Source organism: Toxotes jaculatrix, chromosome 9 (genome assembly GCF_017976425.1).
Source record: "Toxotes jaculatrix isolate fToxJac2 chromosome 9, fToxJac2.pri, whole genome shotgun sequence".
Lineage (NCBI taxonomy): Eukaryota > Metazoa > Chordata > Actinopteri > Toxotidae > Toxotes > Toxotes jaculatrix.
Genome location: NC_054402.1, coordinates 14,710,940 through 14,736,786, shown reverse-complemented (window position 1 = coordinate 14,736,786; position 25,847 = coordinate 14,710,940). Strand labels below are relative to the sequence as shown.

The 25,847-nt window shown below is 40.4% G+C and overlaps 1 protein-coding gene across 2 annotated transcripts; it reads right to left on the bottom strand.

The window, feature by feature from the left end:
• Positions 1-987: 987 nt before the first annotated feature.
• Positions 988-24,105, bottom strand: cwf19l2 (CWF19 like cell cycle control factor 2). 2 transcript variants are annotated; one of them, XM_041047108.1, is made up of 19 exons: positions 24,009-24,105; positions 22,500-22,610; positions 21,951-22,076; positions 21,412-21,528; positions 21,197-21,316; positions 20,659-20,752; positions 18,337-18,452; positions 16,838-17,378; positions 16,338-16,578; positions 14,742-14,859; positions 13,184-13,285; positions 10,567-10,695; positions 9,874-10,011; positions 4,590-4,802; positions 4,117-4,233; positions 3,777-3,932; positions 3,537-3,617; positions 3,254-3,355; positions 988-2,746 (listed from the first exon to the last, which is right to left on the bottom strand). In XM_041047108.1, the coding sequence occupies exons 1-19, from the start codon at positions 24,099-24,101 to the stop codon at positions 2,606-2,608; spliced, it is 2,856 nt and encodes a 951-aa protein (XP_040903042.1). In that variant the 5' UTR covers positions 24,102-24,105; the 3' UTR covers positions 988-2,605. The 2 variants fall into 2 exon arrangements, with proteins under 2 accessions (XP_040903042.1, XP_040903043.1); XM_041047109.1 differs by having other exon boundaries at positions 989-2,746; positions 16,844-17,378.
• Between the last annotated feature and the right edge of the window lie 1,742 nt (positions 24,106-25,847).

Below are 25,847 nucleotides of genomic sequence, written 5' to 3'. Positions count from 1 at the left end.
AATCTAATTGGCCATAACCATAGATCACTCCATGCCACTCTGCTGCTATTAACCATGAACCTGGGCCTCTCTGTCACTTGCACAATATAAATAACCTGTTGTACTGTTCCAACAGTGTTAAAGAGTAGCAAATTGTATGTTGTGGTGTTACACTGAAAACTGCATCACAGATTCAGCTGAATTTGCTGAAAATGATTACGTTACAACCTGACCTTTGGATACACATTTTGATTGTGGGATATTTTTTTTTTTTGATAGTTACATCATATTCAAGTGGTGGACAATAGAGGTGACAAACAAATTGAATTAGTGCTGATTTATGATGGAACTGGCCTCTAACACACATATAAATGACACATAACAAGCAATCTATTGACTGCCCAGCAGCAGAGACACTGTGGTGGCCATGGCTTGCAGATAGGTGCAATGAAACAGGTCTTGCCAAGGTGGTGTTAAAATAATGATAAATAATAACAATACACAATGCTGCCTCCTCAGGGAAATTAATTTTCTCTGTGTCCCTGCGTCCTTGCTGACAGGCAGTTTACTTTTGGCCTACACTCTTGTTCAGTGTGCCTTAAAATAAGCACAAGCCTAGGAGAGAGGTGATTTCAGGTAAAGTGAAACAGTTTTTGGCAAATTGCAGTTTAGACTATGTTGTTGTTTTTCACCGAAACAGTTCCTCCTTAAGGTGCTCACAGTAAAGTCAAATTGTAGAAACACTTTCTTTAACCTTAAAAGTTATCATCCATGTGAGCAAACAATGCAAAAAGATTTATTCAGATATCTGTTGAAACCTAAATCTATTCATGTGTTCAGGTAATTTAGCTGAGCTGAATACAGTCATTCAGGAACCAATGTAGTAGCTTGTTGGAATGTTATTGTTTGATGAAAAAAAAAAATGATCAGAAACAAACGTTAAACCTTGTTTAAAAAAAGTCCTGTCTTAATAATATATCTTCTTCAGACAGTGGAGTTGAACATTTTAACCCTTCTCTTCTATTTGTACTCTTACAGCTCTTCCTATTCCTATGACTCTCCCAGATAGTGACTCCTTTGGGTTTCTAAGAAGAGGGACTGATGTCTCTGACTGCTGAGCATGTAAGTGAGTGAGAAAATAAATCCTGATTCTGATGTTTTTCCCCTTCTGTGTGATCACATATACTAATAGTACAATAAAAACCACATCAAAGTCGTCATCTTTTGTGATTCACACATATTCAGCACTAACCAGCTGCACCCATGCACCACATGGTGTCTGAGGTGAAACCTGGAAATAAGGTGAGTCCCTGAAGTGATGAGCTAATCAAAAAGCCAATGGCATAGCTGAAAAAAAAATGATGAGGTCACATGCGGGGGCAAGATGGATGATTACTCATGAGAGGAGTGTATGCATGTCAGACTCGATGTGAGGACTGTGATGCTGCAACAGTTGTGTGCATATGTGTGTGTATATACACTGGCCCATGTGGCTGTGATGACACTGAAACCTCTTAGAATTGACAGCTGCGAAAGATCATGAGGCCACGGAGTAAGAAATTAAATCCCTGGGCTGGAGAGCAGGAGAGGCCAGTATTTACAAAAGAAGCTTGAAAAGTAGGGGGTATGACACATAGACACAAAGCTTCAATTCATGTCTTGGCTGCGAGGAACTTCTTTATAGGTTTTCCACTATGTTCCGCTATTCTGTTTTATGTTGGAAAGCTTACTCCAAAAAAGAAACAAGAAACAAAACACTCTCATGTACCCATATGCAAAAGAGTCCAGAAAAGCAGACGGGTCAACACAGCTTTACAAGCAGAGTGCCAATGTAGGACTTTATGTTGTCAAAATATTTCATTTTTGAGTATTTTATTTCTTTTAAGAATAAATCTTGTTGTTTTAGGGATGTATCTGAGACCAGATGTCTTTTTTCCTATTTTCCAGTGAGTGCTGACAGAGTTACAGCTGCTTATGTTGCTGTAAAACTCATCTGGCAAAAATGTAGACAAATGTGTACTTTTATGGTTGAAGGGAAATACTGTGGTTACTGCTGCCTGAGAGAAATGTTTTTTTTTAATCAGCACTCCATATCTATTTGACTGATACTTGTGTTTGATATGCAAATCACTACAGTAATTCTATTCACTATGACAAGGTCATGCTTACTGGGGTTTACACAAGCCAGTAATTTACATTGTCACCCCACAGGAAACTTCTAATAAAATATCCAAAAGTTTGGATGCAAACTAGGAAAAGAGTCTTATTTAACACTGAAATACCTTCAAAAACTTTATACACAAATTACAGTGTTTATGGTTTTATTTTGAAAATCTGATTTTGGCCTTGGGTTTTTCAATGTAAAAACGATGTGATAGGAAACCATTTCTGGCTTGATGATGTAACACAAATAACAGCTAATGCATGAATCAAATTATTTATTTTGTATTTAAGTAAAAAAAAAAAAGCTATGTTCTCACAATAATAATTTCTAAATTTTACATCACTCTGAATAATGTCTGCACCACATTCACCGAATGTGACTCTTGCACAGTGTCTGTGTACATGTGTGCGTGTTATCATCCCTACTTAAAAAACACGTACAGCTTTCTGTCAGTGCATCCAGCTAGCCCTCAGTCTTGGTACAATCATACGGTTTCCACCACTGTGCAAACTGCAAGACTTTCTTCCTCTGATCATCAAAGTTCTCTCTGATCGGTTTCCTCCAACGTCGTGGCTCCAAGTCCATCATGCCTCCGACCACTTCCTGTGAGAGACAGAGAGATTGATGATCGTTCTGAAATGTTGCTGTGATGTTAGCTGGAATTAATTTGTTATGGCACAAAAACATAAATAAAGAACAGCCTCAAAATCCTTATAATGTTCATGTGAAGCAACATTGGCATGACACATGGCAAAATAAGTATAGCTACTGCAGGTTGTAAGCACAACTGGGTTGTACACAACTATTCTTGTACTGGTACAGTGGAACAATTGATTTATCAATAAACAGATGTTCTTTAGACTTTATTGCACAATATCGTGTCAGCACTTTAGTGTGTCTGATAATGGCAAACGTATGCAACGTATTAAGATTTAAAGTGATGTGAAAATCAGGTTCAGAGTTGAGCAATAGCTGCAACACACTGTCACATATGAAGAGTTAAGTTTTGTGAAATTATCTGGAACCAAATGACGGTGACTTTTACTAGCTAAAAAAAGAAAGACAGCATAATGATGCATGAGGCACAACAGCCTTAATAAACAAGCTGACCTTGCCAAAGTAATGGGGAAACTTCTTTTCATTTTCAATGACATGAGCAAACCCTCCCTGGAGACCAAAGTCTACAGCAAAGTAGGGCAGGCCTCGAGGAACCTAGGAGGGCAATACACAAAAAAATTAAAAACAATTAACAAGGACAAGACAATACAAGAACGGAAAGGAGTGAGGAAAGAGAAGAAAGGAAAAGCAAGACAGAGGGCAAAAACATGAGAGAAAACATCTATCATCACACAAGACAATGAAAGAAAGACAGACAAAAGAAAAGACAGCATACAGCTTGTCGGATGTCTTTTGAAGAGAGGTCAACAATCTTCTTGTTCATGGCCCATTCCTCATCGCACTCCATGATAGCTTTCTGGAAACAGACCGAAAACAGCTGTAGTACTACATCTGATGTGATACGTGTTTGACTTTTATGCTTTAGTCTCAAAACCTATCATATACCAGACAACACTCCTATCCAGTGTATCCAAGACATGTTTAATCAGAATGATGAGGCTTTACACACACAGACCTTAAAATATATAGGTGCCATATCGCCCAGCTCTCGGGGCAGTGGGATACACTCTAGGACCATGTGCTGTCTCCTGCGTGGGTTCATGTGTGTTTCCATGAACACACAGTCCAGCTCCTGGGACTCAAACATACGCACCAAAGTACGCCGGAACAGCTGAGGACAGCAAAGCAGCACAGAAGTGAACTCAATTAAATTTTAATCATTCTCGTTTGACGTAAACAGGGAAAATGAAAGCAGCGGTTGGTTTTGATTTCATGTGCCACCGCTGTTGAACGACAGTCAAAGATGTTGTCAGTTTAGCCTGGAGTGACAGGACTTGGAGACCTGACTGGCCCACCTGCATTTCTGACCAGACATCCTCATCCAATCCAGTGGCAGAGCAGTGATGCTGGAGAGGACAGATGAGACAGTGGCCCTCTGTCATTGACACTCCCGCAGGCAGGCTCAAGTAGACCTGAACACAAGATCACAAATACATGCATGTTCAGAAATGAAGTGATTAATCCCTTTTAAGCCGCTTTTTTCCTGACCAGCAGCCGAGAAGTTTTTTCAATTTAGACCTGCAATGATGAGACAGTTAATCTATTTACTGATTGACTCAAAATTAATTATCAGCAATTCTAATCACCAATTGATGGCATTGAATTGTGTATGTCAAAATTCTATTTGGGATTTGGACTGCTAGTCTGACAAAACAAGACACTGAAAAGACAAAACCTTTGGGAAATAACGCATCAATTAAGCGCCTAATGATTTCAGTACAAATTCCCTCCTCCCGTTTTAAAACAGCCTACATTCAGCATCCCTTACCTTGCTCCCTATTGCCACTATGAGGTGCTTCTGGAGCTCTTGGCTGCTGAAGCAGTGCTGGCATTTCTCCATAGAGGCAGTCAGCCTCCTACTCTCCCCGATGGCTCTGTTCCTCATCCTCTCCTCCTCCCTCCCCTCGCCCTCCCGCTGCGCTGCACTCGACACAAACATGTCATCCAGCGTGTAGTTGTCGCCGTCTGTCTTCCCCATCATCTGGAGAGTCGAGTGGAGTACAAGTGGTGGTGATGGAGACGACGGGCACGACAGACGAGAAGGAGAGGAGAAGTGGAAAAAGAGATGGAGATGTAGGGGAAAAAAGAGAGGAAGAGAGAGCAGTGAGCAGCGTGTAACAGGAGTGTGATAATTACTGGCCAAATCTGGCGTATTTTCTCTAGCTAACAAAAAAGTACGTGAGAACATGCTGAAGTATAAATAATCACACTCTTCGCAAATGCAAATTGTTTTTGTGGAACAATTAAGTAAATTATAGTTATGTTTAATGATGAGGAGACTAAATGTAGCTTTAACTTATCATTTCAGGCTTAAAACAAACAATTCTAGCCTGGCACTTTTTAAAAGAAGAAATAAAATAATGATAAGCCTTCAAAAACTACTGTAGAGATACCGACTGGCCTCAGAAACCGGTTGCTATCTTCTGTAATTGGTGTATGTAGATGCTGACGCAACATTAACGTCTGTGCCGTTTCCACAGCATATTCTGTGTGTATGTGTGTGTGCGTGTGTGTGCGCGTTGTGCCTGAATCGCCCTGTATGTAAGGTGGTCTCAGTGTGTTAACAGTGTGAGGCAGGACACCAAGTATCGACTCTGGTGTTTCTACGTCTGAGTCTTGTCACCATGACGACCGGGCAACAGGTTGGAATCTGTGTGTATGTGAGAGAGCGAGAGGCAAGCATGGCTGAAGTGTGTGTGCATGACTCGCTGTGTAGGAGAGAGTGTGTGAGTGAGAGTGAAAATTGGATTAGTTTAGTGACAGTGTGGGAGGGAATGTGTGTGTGTGTGTGTGTACTGGAGTGAGTGTGTGCAAAGGACTGCACATAAGTGTGCAGCAGCACATGCTGCATTTGTCCAAGAGCAGACAGTTTTATGTTCTTACACACACACATACCACCACACTTACTGTCATACACTTGCATGTAGACTAATTAAGCATAATATGGTAGCAATAAATCAGTGTCCATGCTGTCAGCTTTCAGCTGACAACTTAAATTATAGAAAATTATTTAAAAAATGCATCACATTAAATCTCCAAGCAATGCTAGTCACAGACTCTTGTCTCTGACCAATGGATAAAACTTGCGATATTCCCTGAAAACATGGTGTAATCCTTCCCTAAATGGCAACAGCACAGCTACCTACGGGGTTTTTACTCTGAGGCGAAACACTGAGATAGAGAGATGGTTAAGAGCAGTCAGGGTTTTCTATCTTGTGTCTCCACAATCAGCGGCCATTAGTGGCACACAGAGCCCTCTTTCTGGATACACATTCATTATTGATAAATGTCAGCGTTTTTGGCCAACAGAATAGAAGCAGAGAGCGACAAAGTGGCCAAAGTACATGGACTTGTAAAGACTGTGTTATGGGTGATGGTGTGTTTGTGTGACATGCTCTTTATTTCTGTAGCCAAAGATCAGATAAACAAGCAGTAATTAGTTCTTCCTCCTTCAGTGTCTTCTTTGTCTGGATACACCAATGTCAAATTGTAAGTGCAGCCCTACATTGCACCATAGTGCACAGGGGAAACACCATTACAACCAATCTGGCTACAGTTGTCATGAGAGATGTACGGAAGAAAAATAATGACGAGAGGCTGGTCGCTGGAATAAAGAGAGGGTTATAAGAAATTGAGAAAGGCACATTAGCAATGTAAGAGGAGAAGTAAAGATGGAGAATAAAACCTGGAGGATAAAAGAAGAAACAGAAGTAGAGAAGGAGTGAAGGAAGAGAAGAGGCAGACCGCAAACGCAAAAAATCTCAATGCAACATCAAAAGGGAGTGGGGAAGAAAGGACATACAAAAGAAGAGAAAATGAACACACCCACTGTGTGTAATGTAATGTGCCCATAATTATTACGGATGAATGAATGAGTGAATGATTTCTAACTTACAGAAGAGTGCAATAACATTTAAACTATGTAGATCCTTGGACCAGATAACATGAGTGCAAGACTCCCAGCATCCATCTTGTTAACATGGCCTTCAACAAGACACTGACTTGAGCAAAAAGAAAAGTAAGAATGGAAAAAAAAAATAGGTCTGTCATATATCATATTTTTCCAGATTAACTGATGAATCACATAATTTCCAAAACGTCTAAATTTAAGATAAATTCCAGAGATACCAGGAACTGAACTGTTGTCATTAAAATAAAAAAAATAATAAAATAAATAAATTAAATAAAATGGTTAATCCCCAAGAGAGTATGAATATGCTTGGCAACTCTAACAGCAATCTGGCTGTTAATTTAAGAGATATGTTGTGCGCAAAGGCTCATGTAGTTTCATCCTTTGAGAAATATGAATCTGTTCAGTGAGGATCACGACCATCTGCTCAATCAATTTTTTATTTTTTTAAATTTTTTTATTTCAAGCTAAATTTTATGGTTCTCTGGTCAGCAGCTGGTCAGTAGTTAGTGGAGATATCTTGCTCTGTACCAAACACTTGGTTGGACAGTTACACGAACAGATGGGCCGCCTGACATCACCATCTTTTAGCCCTACTGCTTTCATTACAACAACCTAAATTTACTAATCAAGCACCTCTTTGCAAGCTTGAGGCACTCGGGCATGCATTTTTGATTGTCATCACATTCCTTATCAAATGACTGATAAATTACTGTGGACTATTTTTTTACATGATATAGAACAGATGGAAGAAGGGTTAGAGAAGAAAAGTATTATAGAGATAATTATAGAAGGAGCGAAAGAGATAGGGAGGAAGGGTCAGCAAGAGAAGTGTAGTGTGAAGCAGGGATGGGAGGGAGCTGCTGGGACAAAATACACTTTTCTCTCTTTCTCTCTTTCTCTCTCTCTCTCTCTCTCTCTCTCTCTCTCTCTCTCTCTCTCTCTCTCTTCCTCTCTCTCTCTCAGATCATAAATCTATAGCTGTGATTAGAAGTGGTATTTATAGAAGCCCTGCCATGGTAACTGTAGATGTATTTTTAGTGTCACTCTTTGTAGGTGCAGAACGTGTGTGTATATTTTTATATGCATGCAAGTGTAATGAATATATGAGTGAAGGAGAGTGATTGTGTGTGTGTGTGTGTGTGTGTGTGTGTGTGTGTGTGTGTGTGTGTGTGTGTGTGTGTGTGTGTGTGTGTGTGAGTGAGTGAGTGAGTGAGTGAGTGAGTGAGTGAGTGAGGGAAAGTGAGCGTGTGAAGCCAGAGAAAGTCGGACAATGGAAAAACAAGAACTGAATGAACTAAAGCATTTGTCTTTTTTTCTTTAATCGCCATGGCAACTCCTCCATACCTTTGCTTATTAATGCTTCCCTTTCATACACACACACACGCGCACACACACCTGTGAGTGGGATTTTCACACTACTTGGAATATTTCAACCTACAGAGAAAGAAGTAAACAAGTGAAAGAGAGAAGAAGGAATAGTGAAAATGTGTCTCGGCTCATGGAAAAGTGCAGTCTGCGAAACTGCTGATAGACTGACACACGCACCACAACCTGCCAGTACCCATCTGCTGCTGTGCGTCTATTTCAAGCACACAGAGGAGGAGAGTCGCAGAGACAGACGAGTAGATGTAAGACTAGTAGTGGAGAAAAATGGATAACGGCACAAAGCCAAATGCCGACCTACATGACAGAACAGATCCCAAAAGTCTCTCGTTTCCCAAGGTAAGTATGACAGAATTAATCTAGGTGACACAAATGCACATCCATATAGCTCCTTAGCTGTGCCATATTTTTATGTCTACCTTCATCTACCTTTGCTTACAACACTGTGAGTATTGGTGAAACAACATGATTTGTACATTTGCTGTGTATCAGTCCCCACACTTTATTTACAAAGGGTTCAGTTACAGCTGATCTAATCAGCCAGCGATGTCTGCTGGCTAAAAATGAGAAGCCTCCTACCAGTAAGATTTTATTTCCAGCCCTCACAGCCCATTACTACCTAATTTACTACCTATATATGTAGTAATTATAAGAGGCATTTATTATTTGTTTTGCAATATTTGTTTTGTTTCATTTTTTTTATTTGCCAAAATTGCCTGCAATAATTAACAATTCCTGCCTCCTTTGCTGTGTTTAAAACCTGTTATTTACCAGATCTGAATTTTTACTGCTCATTTGATGTTTGGTATTATTTGCCCTTTCTAAAGCACTTTGGAATCACAAACCCACTCCCTATGTAGATATGAAGGGCTCATGCTAAGCTAATGAAAACACAAAAAATTCAGAGTTTCAGTTTATAATACAGATTAGCAGTGACAAAAAAAATCCACCCAACAAAAACCAAGTGATGAGCAACTGCAGCAACTTGACAAAAGCCAGAGTGCAAAGCCAACTTCATCTGCCTTTACTTGAGTTTGCCAACCACAGGTACAAACAGTTTGTCTGTCCCGCACTGATTCATTATTTTCAACCCAATCAAACTGCTGTGTCCACAACGGATACATTTGCTTTTCTTTTGTCTCCATAAGTTGAGGAAGCTGCCACAATTTTGAGTACACACTAACTCTGAGGTGGCGTCCAATCTCAGAACACGTAAGAGGCAAGAAAGTGGACCAATGACAGAGGAGAAAGGGGAAAACAGTAGAAACAATAACCTGATCACAGAGAGGAAAATAATCTTTGGAAAAAAACACAGGAAAGAACTAGGTCAGTTATCACCAGTTACAAATCAATTCGATAACAAAATCTGACTATTAGTGAGTGTGGAAACCCACCAGGGCCTCAACAGTTTTCCAGTGTGCTACAGAGCAACCCCAGGTATGCTTTCAGGCTCAAACAATCCAGTACAGTTTGATTAAAAAAATAATTAAGTAATCAAACACCTTAGTTTTTGTAAGTTAATGCAATCTGCCTGCTTTGATTATGTTATAGTATGTATTTGTAATGAGACTAGTTGTAATCTTGTTATCTTAGGTTGTAAGATTGTGAAAAACCTCATCCTGTTTCTCTAGGTCTGTGGTCAATAATTTTTGGTCACACTGTTCATTCTGGTAATAGTTATCCGTATCCTAAAGTGTCGTCCTTGTTGCCAAGTTGTGCGCAGCACTGCCAACTGGTAAGACTATCATTTACTTACCTTGGCAGCCATGCGAGAGTAGAGGGCATTCTGATCCTGTGCAGTGCTCATCTTCTCCCTCCTCACCATTTCTTGCAAACCAACATTGTCATCATCCTGGAAATAGCGCACACGCTGCCCGTCAACATGGGTCTCAATCTGAAAAGAGAGGTAAAGAGGTATGTGAGATAAAAGGGACATTCACTGAGAATTGGGTGTTATTTTAAAAAAAAACAAAAAAAAACCAAAAAGATTTAATCTTAAAATCCATTGAAAAGGGGGGATGAGAAAATGTGAGACAAAGACAGTGGAGACAAGAAAGACCAAGACCGCTCAATAATACATTTATAATAACCACAAACAGAGAGTGGACAAGAGAGCTTTGTTTACATTACAAATGTTTCAGCTCAGAGTCAGGTGGAGTCCCTGCTCTCATTACACACTCATGAATACCAAACGACAAGGAACAAATAGCAGGACACAAGCCTCTCATTTGCTCCCCCCTTTCTCTGTACAGCTACCTTGTAGTTGCAGTAGTGTGCTCCAGGATCCTCTCTGTCTTTTTTCTAACAGGTAGCTTATTGGTGCAGTTCAAGATTTATTTTTTCCATGTGCATAGCAGCAGATTTTCTGAATTTATTCCTCTGTAGAAAACTTCCCTCCCTGCTGTCCTGTCATTTTTTTTCATACCACCCGCCATCCCTCTCTCATTACCGGTTTCTTTTTCCGTCGTCCTCCGTGGGGCTCCTGAGGTCCAGATGGGGGCTTGACTGGCCAGGCCCGACCTGACTGATCTGTTCTAAACAGCAGGACCTCCTGGTCTTCAGTGGAGCGACCTGGGACCTGGAAAACCAAAACACATCCAGGTCATTATCCATTTTTTCTGTATATTAAGGCCCAACTAAATTCACTGCCAGAAGACTGAAGCATTCTTTTCAGACTTTGAGGCATCAAACCTCAGGATAAAACCACAAAATTAATGCCTGGAACGGTCCACTGTCTCCAACAAATGTCAGGTCAGAAATGCAGCATTTGCTGACCTGGCTTATAATAGCTTGGATGACTAATGCTCAGACTTTAATTCCATTATGGAGGGCCCTACAGCAACAGGTTCAATCTTTTGAAAACAAAAAGTTGCAATTAACTTACAAAGTCTAAAACACAGAAAGCAGTGTGTTTTCATTAATCCTGTACCAGTATCAGTTGAACTATTTTGTCAGTAGCTGGATGGGTTCCACCTGCTCCTGGATATATGTTAGGGGAGCAGTAGGAGAAAACAGAGGTGTCAGGACAGACGAAGGGCATATAAATATAAGCAGGTGTTATAAACTGTATAAGTAAATATAAACACCTAAATTAAGCTGGCTTATTCCAAAGAAATGTCATTAGTCTTGAAAAGGCTGGGTTAAAATCTGGGGAGACAGTTAAAAGAAACTGAAACAGACAGTAAGACGGACTGTCAGAAAAAATACGATAGGAGAGAATATTTCCTTTGCTCCAGTCAGCACAGTTAGGCCTTCCAAGGCTCCACACACAGTGAAAACACTAAATATGAGCTGGACAGGCAGCAAGAGTCAAAACACTGAATACGGAAGATAAGCCAAAAGTCTTCCATAACAAGACAGAATGGAAAGATCTCGAATGAGTGCAAATCAACGGCACTCCATCTTTAAGTGGGCTGAAGTACCTCTCAGCTGATAAGCGCACTAAAACCTAAGAATTATGACATTTTCTCAAAAATCTTACGGAGGATTTCACCCTAGTCCTTCAATTTGGACGGGGTGGCCTTACTGGGGATGAGTCTGGCCTAACTTACAAATGATGATATACAGGTTATATAAATAAACACAACCTGCTTCCCATGTGTGTATAAAGCTGTCTGGAATATGTTCATGTCGGAAGTACGCTGCTAATTATCTGGGAATAAGAGTGTGTGTGTGTGTAGCCAGAAAAGGCATTAGCAATGCCAGTGAGAGGAGATAAAGCAGTGCTGAGGTACCAGTGTCATTGCTCTCTGTTGATTGACTATACTACAAACACAGACAGGATGGTATATATACTCTCTGTCTCTTTCTCCTTCTGTTGCTCTCTTTTTCAAACACAAACACACACACACACACATTAACACAAGGGCACACACTGAATGACCTCTGGTAGGAGAGTTTCGTCAGCACTAAAAGACATTTGTACCCATTAGGGATCTGCTAAAATGCCGAACAGGAGCCGTTTCTATACAGAGAGCAAGATGTAAGAGCCGAGCACTGAGGAGACTTCAAACAAACAAATTCCTTTTAAAAGCAGTCAGATGTAACAGCAGAGTTTCTTGTACACACTGAAGACGAGTGTGTGCACGGCGCTTTTCTTGCCTGCTACATGGTGTGAGAGATGAATGCTGAAGTAATCTGTGTGTGTGTACATGTCTTTCTATGGTTGTGTGGGAAAAAAATTTTGTTTTTGTCATTATCATTCTGTGACATTTTGATCGGTCCTTACAACTTTAAAAGTCTGTTTGAGGGTTAAGACTTGGTTTTAAGGTTCAGGTTAGAATTAGGTTTAGGTTAGGGTTGGGGTAACGGGCTAGGGAATGCATTAAGTCAACTTGTGTCCTCACAACTACAGAAAGACTAACCTGTGTGTGTGGGTATGGGTGTGTGTGTGTTAAGTTTAGAAAAGATATAGCCTTGAGTGTTTGGATTTGCATTTAGACGATGAGAGAGGAAAAAGAAGTCGCCAGCAGATAAATCTGACACAAGAAGATTCAATTCACAATGTGTGTGTGAGTGTGTGTCTTGGTCAGAGCTGTGTATCAGTCTCGTCCTGTGTGTGCATGTGTTTACATCTGTATATGTTTTGAGTGTTTATGCATCTATCCAATTTAGGATGGCGTGTCTGTATCTGGGAATATATGTGATTATACATGTGAAAATCTGCAGTGTGTTTTAATGAAGTGTGATGGATATATAGTAAATCTAGGGGAAACAGAACTGTGTAGATATCAGCACTGGGGAAAACATCTCTTACGGAACAGCAGGCATTTAGACAGAAAAAGGCAGATAAAAAGAGGAGAGAAGGAGGAAGAAAAAAATATCTTCTCTCTCCTTCCATCTTTTTTTCCAGAAAGAGGGGGGCTGCAAGTTTAAAAAAACAAAACAAAACAAAAAAAACTTGTGCAGTCTAATACAACTGGAGAATTTTGGAGGATATACGTAGAAGTGCTGTTGAGCGTTGAATTGTTTACCGAGAGAAGTGTCTCAGTATTTGTCTCCCCTCATGGACACCCGTTACATTTGTTAGACAATGAGTGTAAAACTTACATATAGTATCTACAGACCTGGTTTGATTTAGCCGTTTCATGTAGCTTCTTTCGGGCAGCGTGGTTCTCTTTGGCTCTCCGTGCTGCATCCAGCTGTGATCTCAGCTTCTCAACCACGGCCTGAAACACACACAAATACACACACATTTTTGAAAAACAGCAGGTCAGTATATGTTAGTCAATGTTACTGTGTGCAGTTTTTTTGGCGACACAAAATGTGTTTACAGTGTTAAAGGAAATGCTTACGTAAGCCTATAAAATCAAATTAAAGCACACTAACAACTGATGCTGGATTATTATTAACATCATATGGTTTCTAAATAATGGCAGACATGTAAAAATAAATTGCAGTATTTATAGCTGAGTATTTTCCATTATTACAGTTTAGAATATTTTTTTCCATAAGTGTTCTTGGCAGCTGTCAGATAAGAGACTCTGAGGCTGAACACTGTAAAACAGAAAAACTACAGAGGACCGACAGAAAAATATCTGTCTCGAGCACACATATACACACAGAACCTCTTAAGCCATACTGCCATGACAGATATCGATACCTTTATGTAGACGGCATAAAAGTGCACGACTGTTAAAGGCACATAACACGCACTAACACACACTAATACACAGAGAGGTTTGGGAATATTCGTTTGATTGCATTGTCGTGTAGGGAGATGCTTGCTGCCAGGGTGATAACACTAAGGATTATAGGTATGAGGGCGTGTGTATCTAAGTGTGTGCGTGTTTCAACAGACAGCCCTTTAACACTCTCTATAAGAGTTCCCAATAGGACTCTTAGCATTGACACGTGAAGACAGAGAGAGGGGGAGTTAAGTGCACAGATCAATAAACGCTATAAACTGATGGATCCCCTGATGTGCTGTTAAATCTATGCAAACAATAGAGCTGAAGGAAATGTGTTGAGAAAAAGCAAATCAATGGCAACTTCCCCCTCGCTGAAGCTAGTTTAATGCAAGTTCACCCTTAAAAACAACTATAAAATATAATCATAAAAGTGACTGAAAGACATATATATATATATAGATATATAGATAGATAGATAGATACAGATATAGATAGATAGAGAAATATACACACACAGTCAACCATTCAAAACTATCACACTCTAAAAGTAAATCCAAAGGATAAATAAATGAAAAATGAAAACACCATATTGGTGCAGTACAAGATACCAATTGGTGATGGTTATGTGGTGATGTTTTACTCAAGGACTGTTGCATTATGGGTTGATTGTAGCCTCAAAGTTGCTAGGTTACCTAGTCTCTTCAAGTTAGTCCCTCCCAAAAGTGTCTATTTAGCCCAGTTTAACCTACAGGAGATTTGGAGGGCCTGAGTAACAGGCCATGGAGGAAATAAATTCCTAATGAGATAAAAACAAATCAGAAGAGTTTCCCAATGAAAAGCTTAAAAAGCCAATCTGAGATTTCATCTTTTAAAAGAAAAAAAATCCTAAAACTGGTCTTGGAAAACAAGAGAGGAGTCTTGTAATCAGCCTCAATAGAATAATTTCCACTGGAAGTCACAGAGACTGACGGTAACATAATGATACCCTACTCACCGTTTTGCCCTTGATCTCTGCCTTCACCAACTCACTGGCCAGTCTGTTCATCTCCTCCTCTGACAGCAGGGGAATCTCCTCTTCCTCCTCCTCTTCTTCCTCACTTTCACACTCATTCCTAGGTAAACATTAAAGAGGAGAGTTTGAAGGGCAGAGCAAAACCAAGAGGTAGAGAGGGAAATGTAAAAATTAAAGGCCAAACATTTCCTCATTTTAATCACAATATGTAACCAATTTATGATGCAACAAATTCAAAACCTTAATAAAAAACCCTTTTTAAATTAAACACATCTGTCTAGTTGGTTCATGATGTTATAATATCAGTGATACACTAACACCTAGCCATTTAATTTCCTCTTGTTCAGAACTTCTCCTGCTCTTTACCTCCAGATTTCCCCCATAACTAACCCTCTAAACAACAGGATTCAGTGACTTAATTATCCCGCCCTAGTAATAGTCCTCTAACGGGAAACGTATTTGTAAAGTTTTTTAATTTAACCATTTAGTTGTTTTCTTCCAAGCTCTCACAGTGTTTATCTGTTATGATTCATTTGAGTCTTTGTGCCCCCCAGAGATCATTACAGCTTTGCCTGCGAGGATCTGAACTGCAGCCTGGAAAGCATCGTTCTAGGCTATTACACTTCTCATAGCCTCATTTCATTCTGCTGCCACACTGCAGACTCATTTCATGCTGCAGGGGTTCTGGGTGCTGGTTTGCCCAAACAACTTAGCCTAATGAGGCAAAGCACAGAACTAAGAAGGCTTTACAAAGCAGTGATACTCCAACATCTGGCCTACAACACTGCTATGAAAACATGTAAGCTTATGATGCAGTCAGTTGCTGTGCCAGTAAGTGTTGTTACAGTTTAGTGTCACTTTAAATGATACAGCATGTTCATGTATGTTGCAGATATAGCTTAAAGAAATGCATAATAACGGGTAACAATGGCTGAGATTAACATGAAAGAGGAATGACGATGAGCGAGACAGAAATAGAATTACAAGAAAGGAGGACTGGGTGAGCATGGTGAAATCAGCAGTGAGCTGTGTTAATGGTACAGCTATTAAGACAGAAATATGACAGATAATATATGAGTTACAGGCTCGGAGCTCAAATACCAAGGGGGTTTCCAGGGACTATTGAGACTAATGTTTAAAAGCAGATAAGGACTTTAAGAGTTCTTGCGGGTCCTTTGAAACTAATCAAGTACATATGTGAGGACACAGCCAGGTTTAATGGAGGGGATTACTGTGAGAACATCTCTGGAGCAGCTGTAATATGAATACATTAACATGATACAACGTACTTGGATACTCCACTGTCTCTTAAAAGTTTCACAAGTGTCTGTAGTTTATGTTGCTTGTGTGGGCCCCATTACAAATCAGACATACAATCTGGCATCGGCACAGGCAGCACCACGCCAACAGCTCAAAAGCAGAATGTCAGACATCTGTGTCTACACTGACGGACAAGGAATGACAAATGCAAGTCCATCCATACACAAATACAACCTGAGCATTCAGGCCATACAGCAGTGTTACATGTCACATATGCTAACCTTGTATTGAAGATAACAAAATAACAAGCTTAAAAACCTTGATGTTGTCACAGCAGTTTTATCACTACGCAGACCGTCTTGAGCAGCAGTTACAGCTTTCCCAGGATCCCTCTCCTTCTCCTGCTGTGGTTTTTCCAGGCTCCCAGATTCTTGACCGGCACTGCTACTCTTCTTCCAGGCGGGTACACTGGTGTTATGTGGACCAGAGTTTTCATCATCAGAGCTGGGTTTCAGGAATCCTGTGGAGGGCCGAGCTGGAGGAGGACGACGCTCTGGAACTGCACAGCAAATAGGTGACAAAGCAAGTTAAGGCTTTTGAGAGTCTTGGCTTAATAAGCTTCCTGATATGCGATAGAAACTGAGCAGAAATGTGACCTATGTTATTTCTCCCTCTCAAAAATGAAGAAGGAAAACAGCACAAGGTTTAACCCCCATGAACAGAAAATGCGATTTAACACAGCATAAGATAAAAATGCTGTTTACGTCTGCAAAATGTGACTCAGACATCTATTAGAAAAGGCTTTGAGATCAACCCACCTTCACCACTGTCATCATCTTCTGAGGGTTTGAGGAAGCGGCCTTTTAGTGACCCAAGGGACAGGGAACGTTGACTCCAACTTTCCCCAGATGATGATGACGCAGCACTGGGCCAATCTCTTTCTCTATTTCTTTCACTATCTCTGTCCCTTTCTCTGGCATTATCTCTTTCTCTGTCTCTTCTTCCGTCCCTTTCTCTGTCTCTATCCCTATTTCGGTCTCTTTCTCTGTTTCTATCTCTGTCCTTCTCTCTATACCTGTCTCCATCTCGACCTCTTTCCTCCCCTTCCCCTTGATACCCTCCCCTCTCCCCATGGTGTCTCCCTCTGTCTCGGGGTGATGAGTCTCCTTCTCTTTCATTTTTTCTCCGCCGACCTCCGTCTTCCCCATCTCCCTCTTTCCTCCTCCATCTCTCTCTGGCCTCATTCTCTCCTTTCCTCCACCCGCCTCTTGATGAGCCGTCTTCTTCTCCTCCTCCCCTCCTCTGTCCATACACAGCTTTCTCAGCTTCGGCAAGTCTCTGCTGAAATTCTTCCATTGACTATAAAAAGAGAAACACATAGAACATATTAAATTACTTGAACACTTTGTCCAATTTTACAGCTCATATCTTCACAAACATCCAAACCCTTCACCCGTGGCACTTTACTGGAGGCCCATTTGAAAATGTACCAACATTGTGCATGGTGAATAAAACCAAGCCTAGCAGACATATTGTATCTGATAGCAGTGGTTTGTAGACTGGATGCAGATTTCTTTCATAATTTCCAGCTGATAACTGGAAATGAACATCATGTCACTGAAAGCTCCTGCTTGAACACAAGTGATGCATACAAAAGCATAAAAACCCACACACACGCCCTCAAGATAATATAGTGCCACACAAATCCCCAAAAACCCATGTGCATACATATAGATTATATTGTTAAAGATATGGTACAGCGACTGTATAAAAGGTGTCTCTGCTTTACAAGAAGAAACACAATTGAGGTACAGCTCTGTGACAGGCTGAGCTCTGACAAAGGAAAAAGAAAGCAGACACGCACGCACACAGATAGATAGATATACACACAATGTTCTGACAGTGACAGTTTCTATGTTGTCAACCGAAGCCACAAACGCTGACACTGCTGAAATTAACTTAACAAAGGACACTGGGTACTGTTTGTGTGTGTGTGATGTCAGACAACAAAGAGGCAGATTTCCAATAAAACAACGTATCAAGAGTCACACTCTTCACACACTGGTGAGCAAGTATGTATGTGTGCGCGTGTGAACTCACAATGTGTGTAAATCTTTGACTTCTAAGTGCCTGTACCTTGACATGTAAGTCAGAGTAGCTGGAAATATTTTTTTTAATGCTCAAATCTCCATTTACATTAAACTGAATATTACGCAACGTTCTCATCTCTGCAGTGGCTTTTTCTCATAACCGTATGTGCCCGCTAAATCGTGCATGTGGATGTGTGAGCCGCTGCCAGTGTGCCATCAGTTCTCACTCCATATCTCTCAGCCACCACATCGTTGAGGCTGCGCTGCTCCCTCTCTGCCTGCTCCTTCATCCTCTGGTAGCTCTTCCTCAGCCAACTCAGACCCCCATCATTAATTACTGGGCCTGCAGGAATGGAGGGATTAAAAGAGTCAAAAAGAGGCACAGAGAAAAACTTGTTTGCACCATTTAATGAATTCTGAGCCCCAGTGAGTCTCAGATTTTCCACATTATGACTCTCAAATCAAAAGTTTATAAAACAGAATGTCGAGTGATGTTGATGTCAAGCGGTTTCATCTTGATATGGATTAACACTGAAATGATGAGTAAAAAGAAGCTGAAAAAGAAATTAAATCCACAAAAGAAACTGAATCACATGCTGGAGGAAAGGCAGGCCCAGCAAAAAAAAAAAAACAGGAGACAATTAAGGAAGGAAAGGATAAAACAGAATTAAAGTTCATAAATCCGTTTTCTTTCAAAAACAACCATTCATACAACTTCCCAGAGAGATAAAACATGACAAATGTACTGAACAAAACCAAATGTCTCTCTGGTCAAAGTCAATAGTAAATATTTGATTCAGTGTGTTTGAGAACAAGGCATTGCTTAATCATCTGCAGCTTCTGCTTTAAACTGTAGGTGGACAACAAAACACTGAAGGAACAAAAAGAGACAAGTGTACGGTGACTGCAGATGGTGAGTGTGACTGGCTGATGAGCCAAGACTGTAATGATGGCTGACAAATGACAGCTGGAGGAATTCATACTCTTGATATCTCTGTCATCATGGCCTCTTCTATTTAGTTTAGAAAAGTAATCCAATGTATAAAATATAAGTCTATTTTGTAAATAAAAAAATATTTCCTCTACTGGTCCTCTACTCGCTGGTTTCTGAATTGCTTTTTTCTTGTTCCACCTCTTCAAGCTGTATAATACCTTTTTTTTTCACCTTTTATCCTGGAGTTGACCCCATGTTACCGGATCATTTATCAGCGAGTGTTTCCTGGACTTTTTTTTCTGAACAAAACAAAGTGTATCCGATGTTAAAAATGAATACACACAGCAGTCTTTACCTCCTGCGACCCCATAATTATAACACAAGATGAAGTAAACAACATTCCCATCTGGCACACAGTTTGAAGGAGAGGGAGAGAGAGGGAGAGAGGGGGAGAGGGGGGGGGGAGAGAGAGAGTGTGTGTGTGATGTTTGCGTCAGCTTATTCTGCCTTGCTGTTAAAGTAAATGTTTCTAATAGAGAGGACGTGCCAGCTCTAGAGGGAACTGTACCTACTGTGCAGTGATATGAGACACATGTACACATACCTGCATTTGCTTGTCAGCTTAACACAGCTTATTCTGTCTGTCTGTCTCTCTCACTCTTTCCTTAAACCCCTAACACAGAAGCTCTTCCTCTTTTCCGTCCTCTCTGTCTTCTGCTGAATGTCCGTGCTGACATTTGTGCATATATAACTGCAGCCAAGTCCTCTCTGATTTTAAAATTCAATTCTGCACTTTCAGCACACTAAACTCTCCACGTCATCCATCTCACAGTAGCTCCCCTCTGACTGTCAGACATAATACATGCATTCTACCTATCCGTAGAGTACATATATCCACAGTACATAAGAACAATCATCAAGAGTAGTAACACAAATCTTCTGCCTCTACAATCAATATTTCCTATTTAACAATATTTAAATGGACCATGAGGTGAGACTGTTTTGTCTACTGCGCTTTCCAAGGTCAAGAGTGAAATTTAATAGTCAACTTTGTGATGAGAAGTCATTAAAGTGATCAAATTTTTTTGTTTTAAGCTTCTTCTTTGTACCCAACATATTAATCGCCAATTCCAGTGAGTGACTGCAATAATAATCCACACACACTGGTCAAGTGTATCATTAATTTAAGCACCTTGTTTAATCTGGTTGGTCTTAGTTTGTGGAAAGAAAAAAAATGAGGCCAGCAAGAAAGGAGAGGAAAGAATGAGACAAGTGAGGTCTGAAGGTGAGAAAATGAAAGGAAATGAGAGAAAATTTGGGATGAGGACAACACAGTGCAGAGGAAAGAGCATAAAGTGCTGTAAGTAAACATGGGAATGTGTGATGAGCTGAACTGCACGCTGTTTTTACTTTTTTTCCTTTGCAAGAGGGGAACAGTGAGGCAACAGTTCTCTTCTACAATGGATTTCTGTTTGGGCTTGAACGTTGGCAAAAATAAGATTAATAAATAAATTCTGGAGTGAAACTTTATTCTGGTCTTGAAACCAAAAATATTTATGCTCTACATAGCTGGAAAATGTCTTGATATTGACTAGTGATCTCAAGTGATGATTACCTTTCTTTACTGCAGTAGCAGCCATCTCCTCTGGGGGCAGACCAGTTCCCCCATCCTTCCAGTACGGGTTTAGCTCCAATTTGTGTAAACCAGCCTGAGGGAACCACAAACACACACACACACTAGAATCATTTCTGTATATCTACAATTCCTCGACAGGGGAACAAATGTGAAAAACCCAGACAAAAACACCCTGCAGTCAACAACAAATATACACACACACACACCAGAGTACTGCTGTCCGAGAGGGGACACCCTCTGTTACCTTGGTAACCACACAGTTGGTAAAATGAGGAGAGTGACTACCACAGTGTTTTCAGCTAGTGTGCAATTCATGCATGATTGCTCTTTACCTCCCTCTTACACAGAAAAACAGATTATTTTGCATTAGGATTCAAATAACAGGTACATGTCAATGACACACTCTGCATCAGAGGAACTATATGGCTGTTTATACCTCCCCTGGGGTTCGACAGTGCAACAAGAACCAAAGCAGAAAGGAACTGAAGATTAAAAAGTGGAGAAAACAGACACACACCTGTTCAATAGCCTGAGCCTTTGCCCTCTCCTCCTCTTTCTGTCGTTCTTTCTCAGCCCTCCTGTCTGCTGTGGAAGTGGTTCTCATCGTCAGGAAGTCAAAGGTCATCCATTCATCTCTCTATAGGACAGAGCCGGACAATGTAAATTGTGGGGTGGCACCAAACATTATTCGCATTATTACCCAGTATCTGTGTAACTAGGTAAATGTGTTACCTGGACATTCTGGGATGGGCTGAGGTTGCTCTCTGAAGGCTTGGACTCGTCAGAAACCTGCCAAGGTTTAGCTGCTTGAGTCTGAGGCTGAGCCTCAATCCACTCGTCCTCTGCGTCCTGACAGAGAGAGAGAAAGAGAGGGAAAAGTGCGGGCAAGAGAAAGATGATGAAGAACAAAAACAGTATGAGAGATTATCATATCAAAACAAAAGGATGGAAAATAAATAAATGAAAGCTGAGACCAGAAGCTACATTTCAAAATCCCTTCATAACAAAAAGTTTGTTTTATCAAAGCCTCTTGAGGAGTTCTAAATATAACTGCACAGCTCACTAGGAATGGCAGACTACAAAATTTTCACCTCCCAAGAAAAACCTTCTCCCAGTTACAAATCACCATTAGCCTGGCAGAATTCAAGTCACTTTTAAATTCTTTTACTTAGTTATTAACCAGTGTAGCAAGACCTGCTGACACTATTCAGGTTTTAACTTGAGACTTTAGTTAAAAGAATCCTGAAGAGGATAATGACCCAATAACCTACCTCTGAGCTGTCACTGGAGCCATTTCCTGCTTCTGCTGTCTTCTTCTCCTTCTTGGCTTTCTTCTTCTTCTCCTTTTTCTTTTTAGATTTCTTCTCTTTCTTCTTCTTGCTCTTCACAGAGCCATCCTGTAGGGGTTACAGATTCAATTATGTTTATTTTCATTAGTTGTGTTACTGTTTGTTATTAAAATATCTAGGAGGTATCCACAAGATATCCAAGAATAACCATTTGCCTCCAGTTATTTTTCTCCATACTGGCAGACCATCAAGGGGTGCGTTAAGCATAACTGACAACATCAGAAAACACTAGTTCTTTCTATCATTATCATCAGCTTCTTCCTGTTTCTCCTCTGGATCATTGCTTTAATATAAATTGTAATGACCATGAAAGTGTAGACAAATGTTTAATACAATTGCAGAATACTGTAATGAACAGCACCTATAAAGGTGTGACACTACTAATCATCCTACATACCAGCAAAACTACTGTTTTGAGGCATGTCAGTCATTATATGCACAACTTTAAGTGAAAAACACTTTGCATCTTACCTCCTCTATCTGCTCCAGCCTCTGGTTGACCTCAGGGAGCATCCAAGTGTCCTCCCCTCTCTGCCTCTTCAGCTCCTTCCTCTTCTCTTCTCTCTCATGCTGCTGTTTGGCCTGGGCACCAGCATGGAAATAAGAGAGGTAATTAAAAAAAAAACAAAAAACAGAACAATACAGTTCAAAGAAAGGGTACACCAGCATTTGCATTTTCAGACATGTCTATCTACTGTCAATCTAATTAAGTGTAGAGCTACAATGACTGTCTGGGCTGAAATAGAGGCACTGATGTAAAATTCAGCCATTCTTTTATTTAAAGTATTTTTATTGAAAGAGTTTCTGGAGCAATTTAACAACTAAAATTAAATTAAAAATGTCCCCATTCTGCTCTCATTTCTCCACGCATCTGAAGAAACACCCTTTCCACCGCAAGCACCCTCAGAAAAAACACAAAGCCAGAGCACATTTTTACCCATCCCACCCTTACAAAAACTAAACATGAAGGCTCCAATTGTGGACGCATGAGCAAAACACAACAAATGCAAGTAGTAAAGACACTGGTGAATTATCATAGTTATATTCTATGGAACATCCCAGAATTTCTTCTCAGAGACAGTTCACAAAATGACTGCAATCAAAACACTTGTTAACTGGAGCCCTACTTGCAATCACAACATGAACAAATCTTAGAAGAGAAAACAACAAGATAAAAACATATGAAAGGAATGACAGTCTCCACACTCCCATGATACCGCTGATGAGAACTATGATTTTCAAATATTTGAGCACCACATTTATACCTATTGGATGCAATGGCGGTACCACTAAAATGTTTATGAGCCAATCGCTCTTCAAACTCAGGCAAAATAAATCAGACCCTGCTACACTCTTTGCTTTGGCCTGTTCAAGCACAGGTGAGTCGGGCAGATAATGTCTTTACGGCCTTTAATGCTCATCTACTGCAGACATCGTCTGCTCTGAGTTAGTTTGTGTATCTGGCAACAGTGCAAACAAAGCTGCACAGCAAAAGGACAACGCACAATTAGAAAAGTGTTTGCAAATGTGATAACAACAAGACCTGCCCTAATCTTTACGCTGAGCTCCGTGTACAACTGCGACCATGACATAAAAGCTGTATAAACACAGCTGCAGGTCTCATATCTACCCAACCCAGTGTTTGTCCTGTAACTCGCTGCCTGCAGCTTAACTGTGTCCGCCTGTCCAGACACACATTGTCAGGCCAAATGTGAAGACGCACAAATGCTCTGGGCTGTCCGAGACACACCATGAGATGGGAAAACACACAAAAATCCCAATGTATATCACAGATGAGGACAGTACCGTGAAAACAAAACCGCCAAACCCCTCCGTGCACATTAACGGAACCTGTTAGCATACTTAGCTTGTTAGCTTTCATTCGAGCAAAACAGGCATCACTTACGCCACGACGAACACCAATGAAGCAAACCCAAATTTACAAATAGGGGTGTTGTTTCCTCTCCTCACAGGTCATACCTTTTCTATCGCTTCTCGTCGGGCCTGTCGTTTACTTTCCTTTCTTTCTTCGATGCTGTTTGAACTTTCAAAACTGACTCCGTACGCCGCCATGATACTGCCGTCAATGTTTTTGTTGTGTGTCGTAATGCGTCGCTGTTTACGTCAACTGTTGATTCATGGTACGTGTAGTCCAAAGTAATCCTGTTTGATAACGGGGAAAAAACGAGAAGCCTCAGGAGAATCAACAGAGGAGTCTTCAAGGATGGACAAAATGCAGTAGATGTGTATATATAAACACCCCATTCCAACACAATGGGCATTAATGTGCTGCTTTAATAGCCTGCACTGAAGGAATTAGCTCCTGTTCAGCCACAAAGAGTACATCAGTGACACTGTTGGGTTATGAGACCTGGCTCTTAATTGTGTTTCAGTAAATACCAAAGGTGTTAGGTGGGGTTCATGTCAGTGCTTTGTGCAGGCTAGTCAACTTGTTCTTCACCAAACCCAGAAAAATGTTCCTTCATGGTGCACAGGGGCACTGCCACATGCATGAAACAGTCATCAACAGTCATCAACATCTTTCCCAAACTCTTGCGACAGAGCACCCTATTGTCTAAAATATGACTATATGCTTTAGTATTAAGATTTCCCTTAATAGGACCTTGCCCAATTCTTGAAAAAAAAAAAAGGAGTAAAGGGTTACCCACATAGCCTACTGTTGGTCATATAGAAAACCCACACTTACTTTATGCTATTAAATCTCACCCTGGAATTATTCCCTTTTCAACACAGCACATCACACATATCACTAATCCATTAGAGAAGAAACTGTAACACATTATTTCAGTATAAATGTCTCTTGACTCCTGTGAGCTGAAGATTTTAAATGTCTTGTCGCCTGTCAAATCAATGGGCTATACCTGGGGGAGGCACACCTTTAAATTTTAATTATCTCTCCAAATGTCAGGCACAAACCTGCTGTCACATGCACAATAACACTGCTGCGCACTCACACACATATTATTGTGCATGACACCACAAAAGAAATCTCTCCCTTTTTCTCTCTCTCTCGCACCCACCCACACACACACATAAAATCTGCTTCTCCTTAATCAATAAACTGCTGTCAATAAAAGCCACCAGAACCACCTCCTGCCTCCTGCCACCACAATGTGTTTGTGTGTGTGTGGGTCACAGAGGATTGAGGAGCCACAGGGGTAATTTACCAGGAGCCGCTGACCCATTACCAACCTGCCACAGAGGGACCACAACAAATTACCACGCTCCACTCCACTGCCATCAATACCCCATTATGCCACAATTCATTCTGTCTCCACAGCCGTCTGGTAAAATTTGTAAATAGGATGTAGTGTGATCATGTGTGAGTGCAGGAGAGAAAGAGAGATGAAGTCATAGTTCAGCATTACTACATTACACAAACTAACAAACTGTTTTTAAATTGAAATCCAGTATTGATTGCTCACGAGTTCCTAACATTAACAGGTGTTTCAGTTAAATTTGATCCTGATTTAATATCAAAGAATCCACATTCTAGGTTGCACACAAAGTTTTTTAATTAAGTTGCACTTAAATTAATTGTACTACATGATTCAAATGCTACTGAGCTGGCAAAAAATGGCGTCAGCACCATTTTTAAATCTGGCAATTTAAGGATTAATATTGCAGCTCTGGAATTAACTGAAATGAATTCAAATTAGTAACTGCATTTGATTATAGATCATGTTTAAACAATCTTCTCTAAACCATACTGTGTGTTCAACGGCTTCTATTAAACAGTCCAAACAAATGACCTTTATTTAAACGTGCTGCCAAATCAGCCCATTGTTACTACTTGAG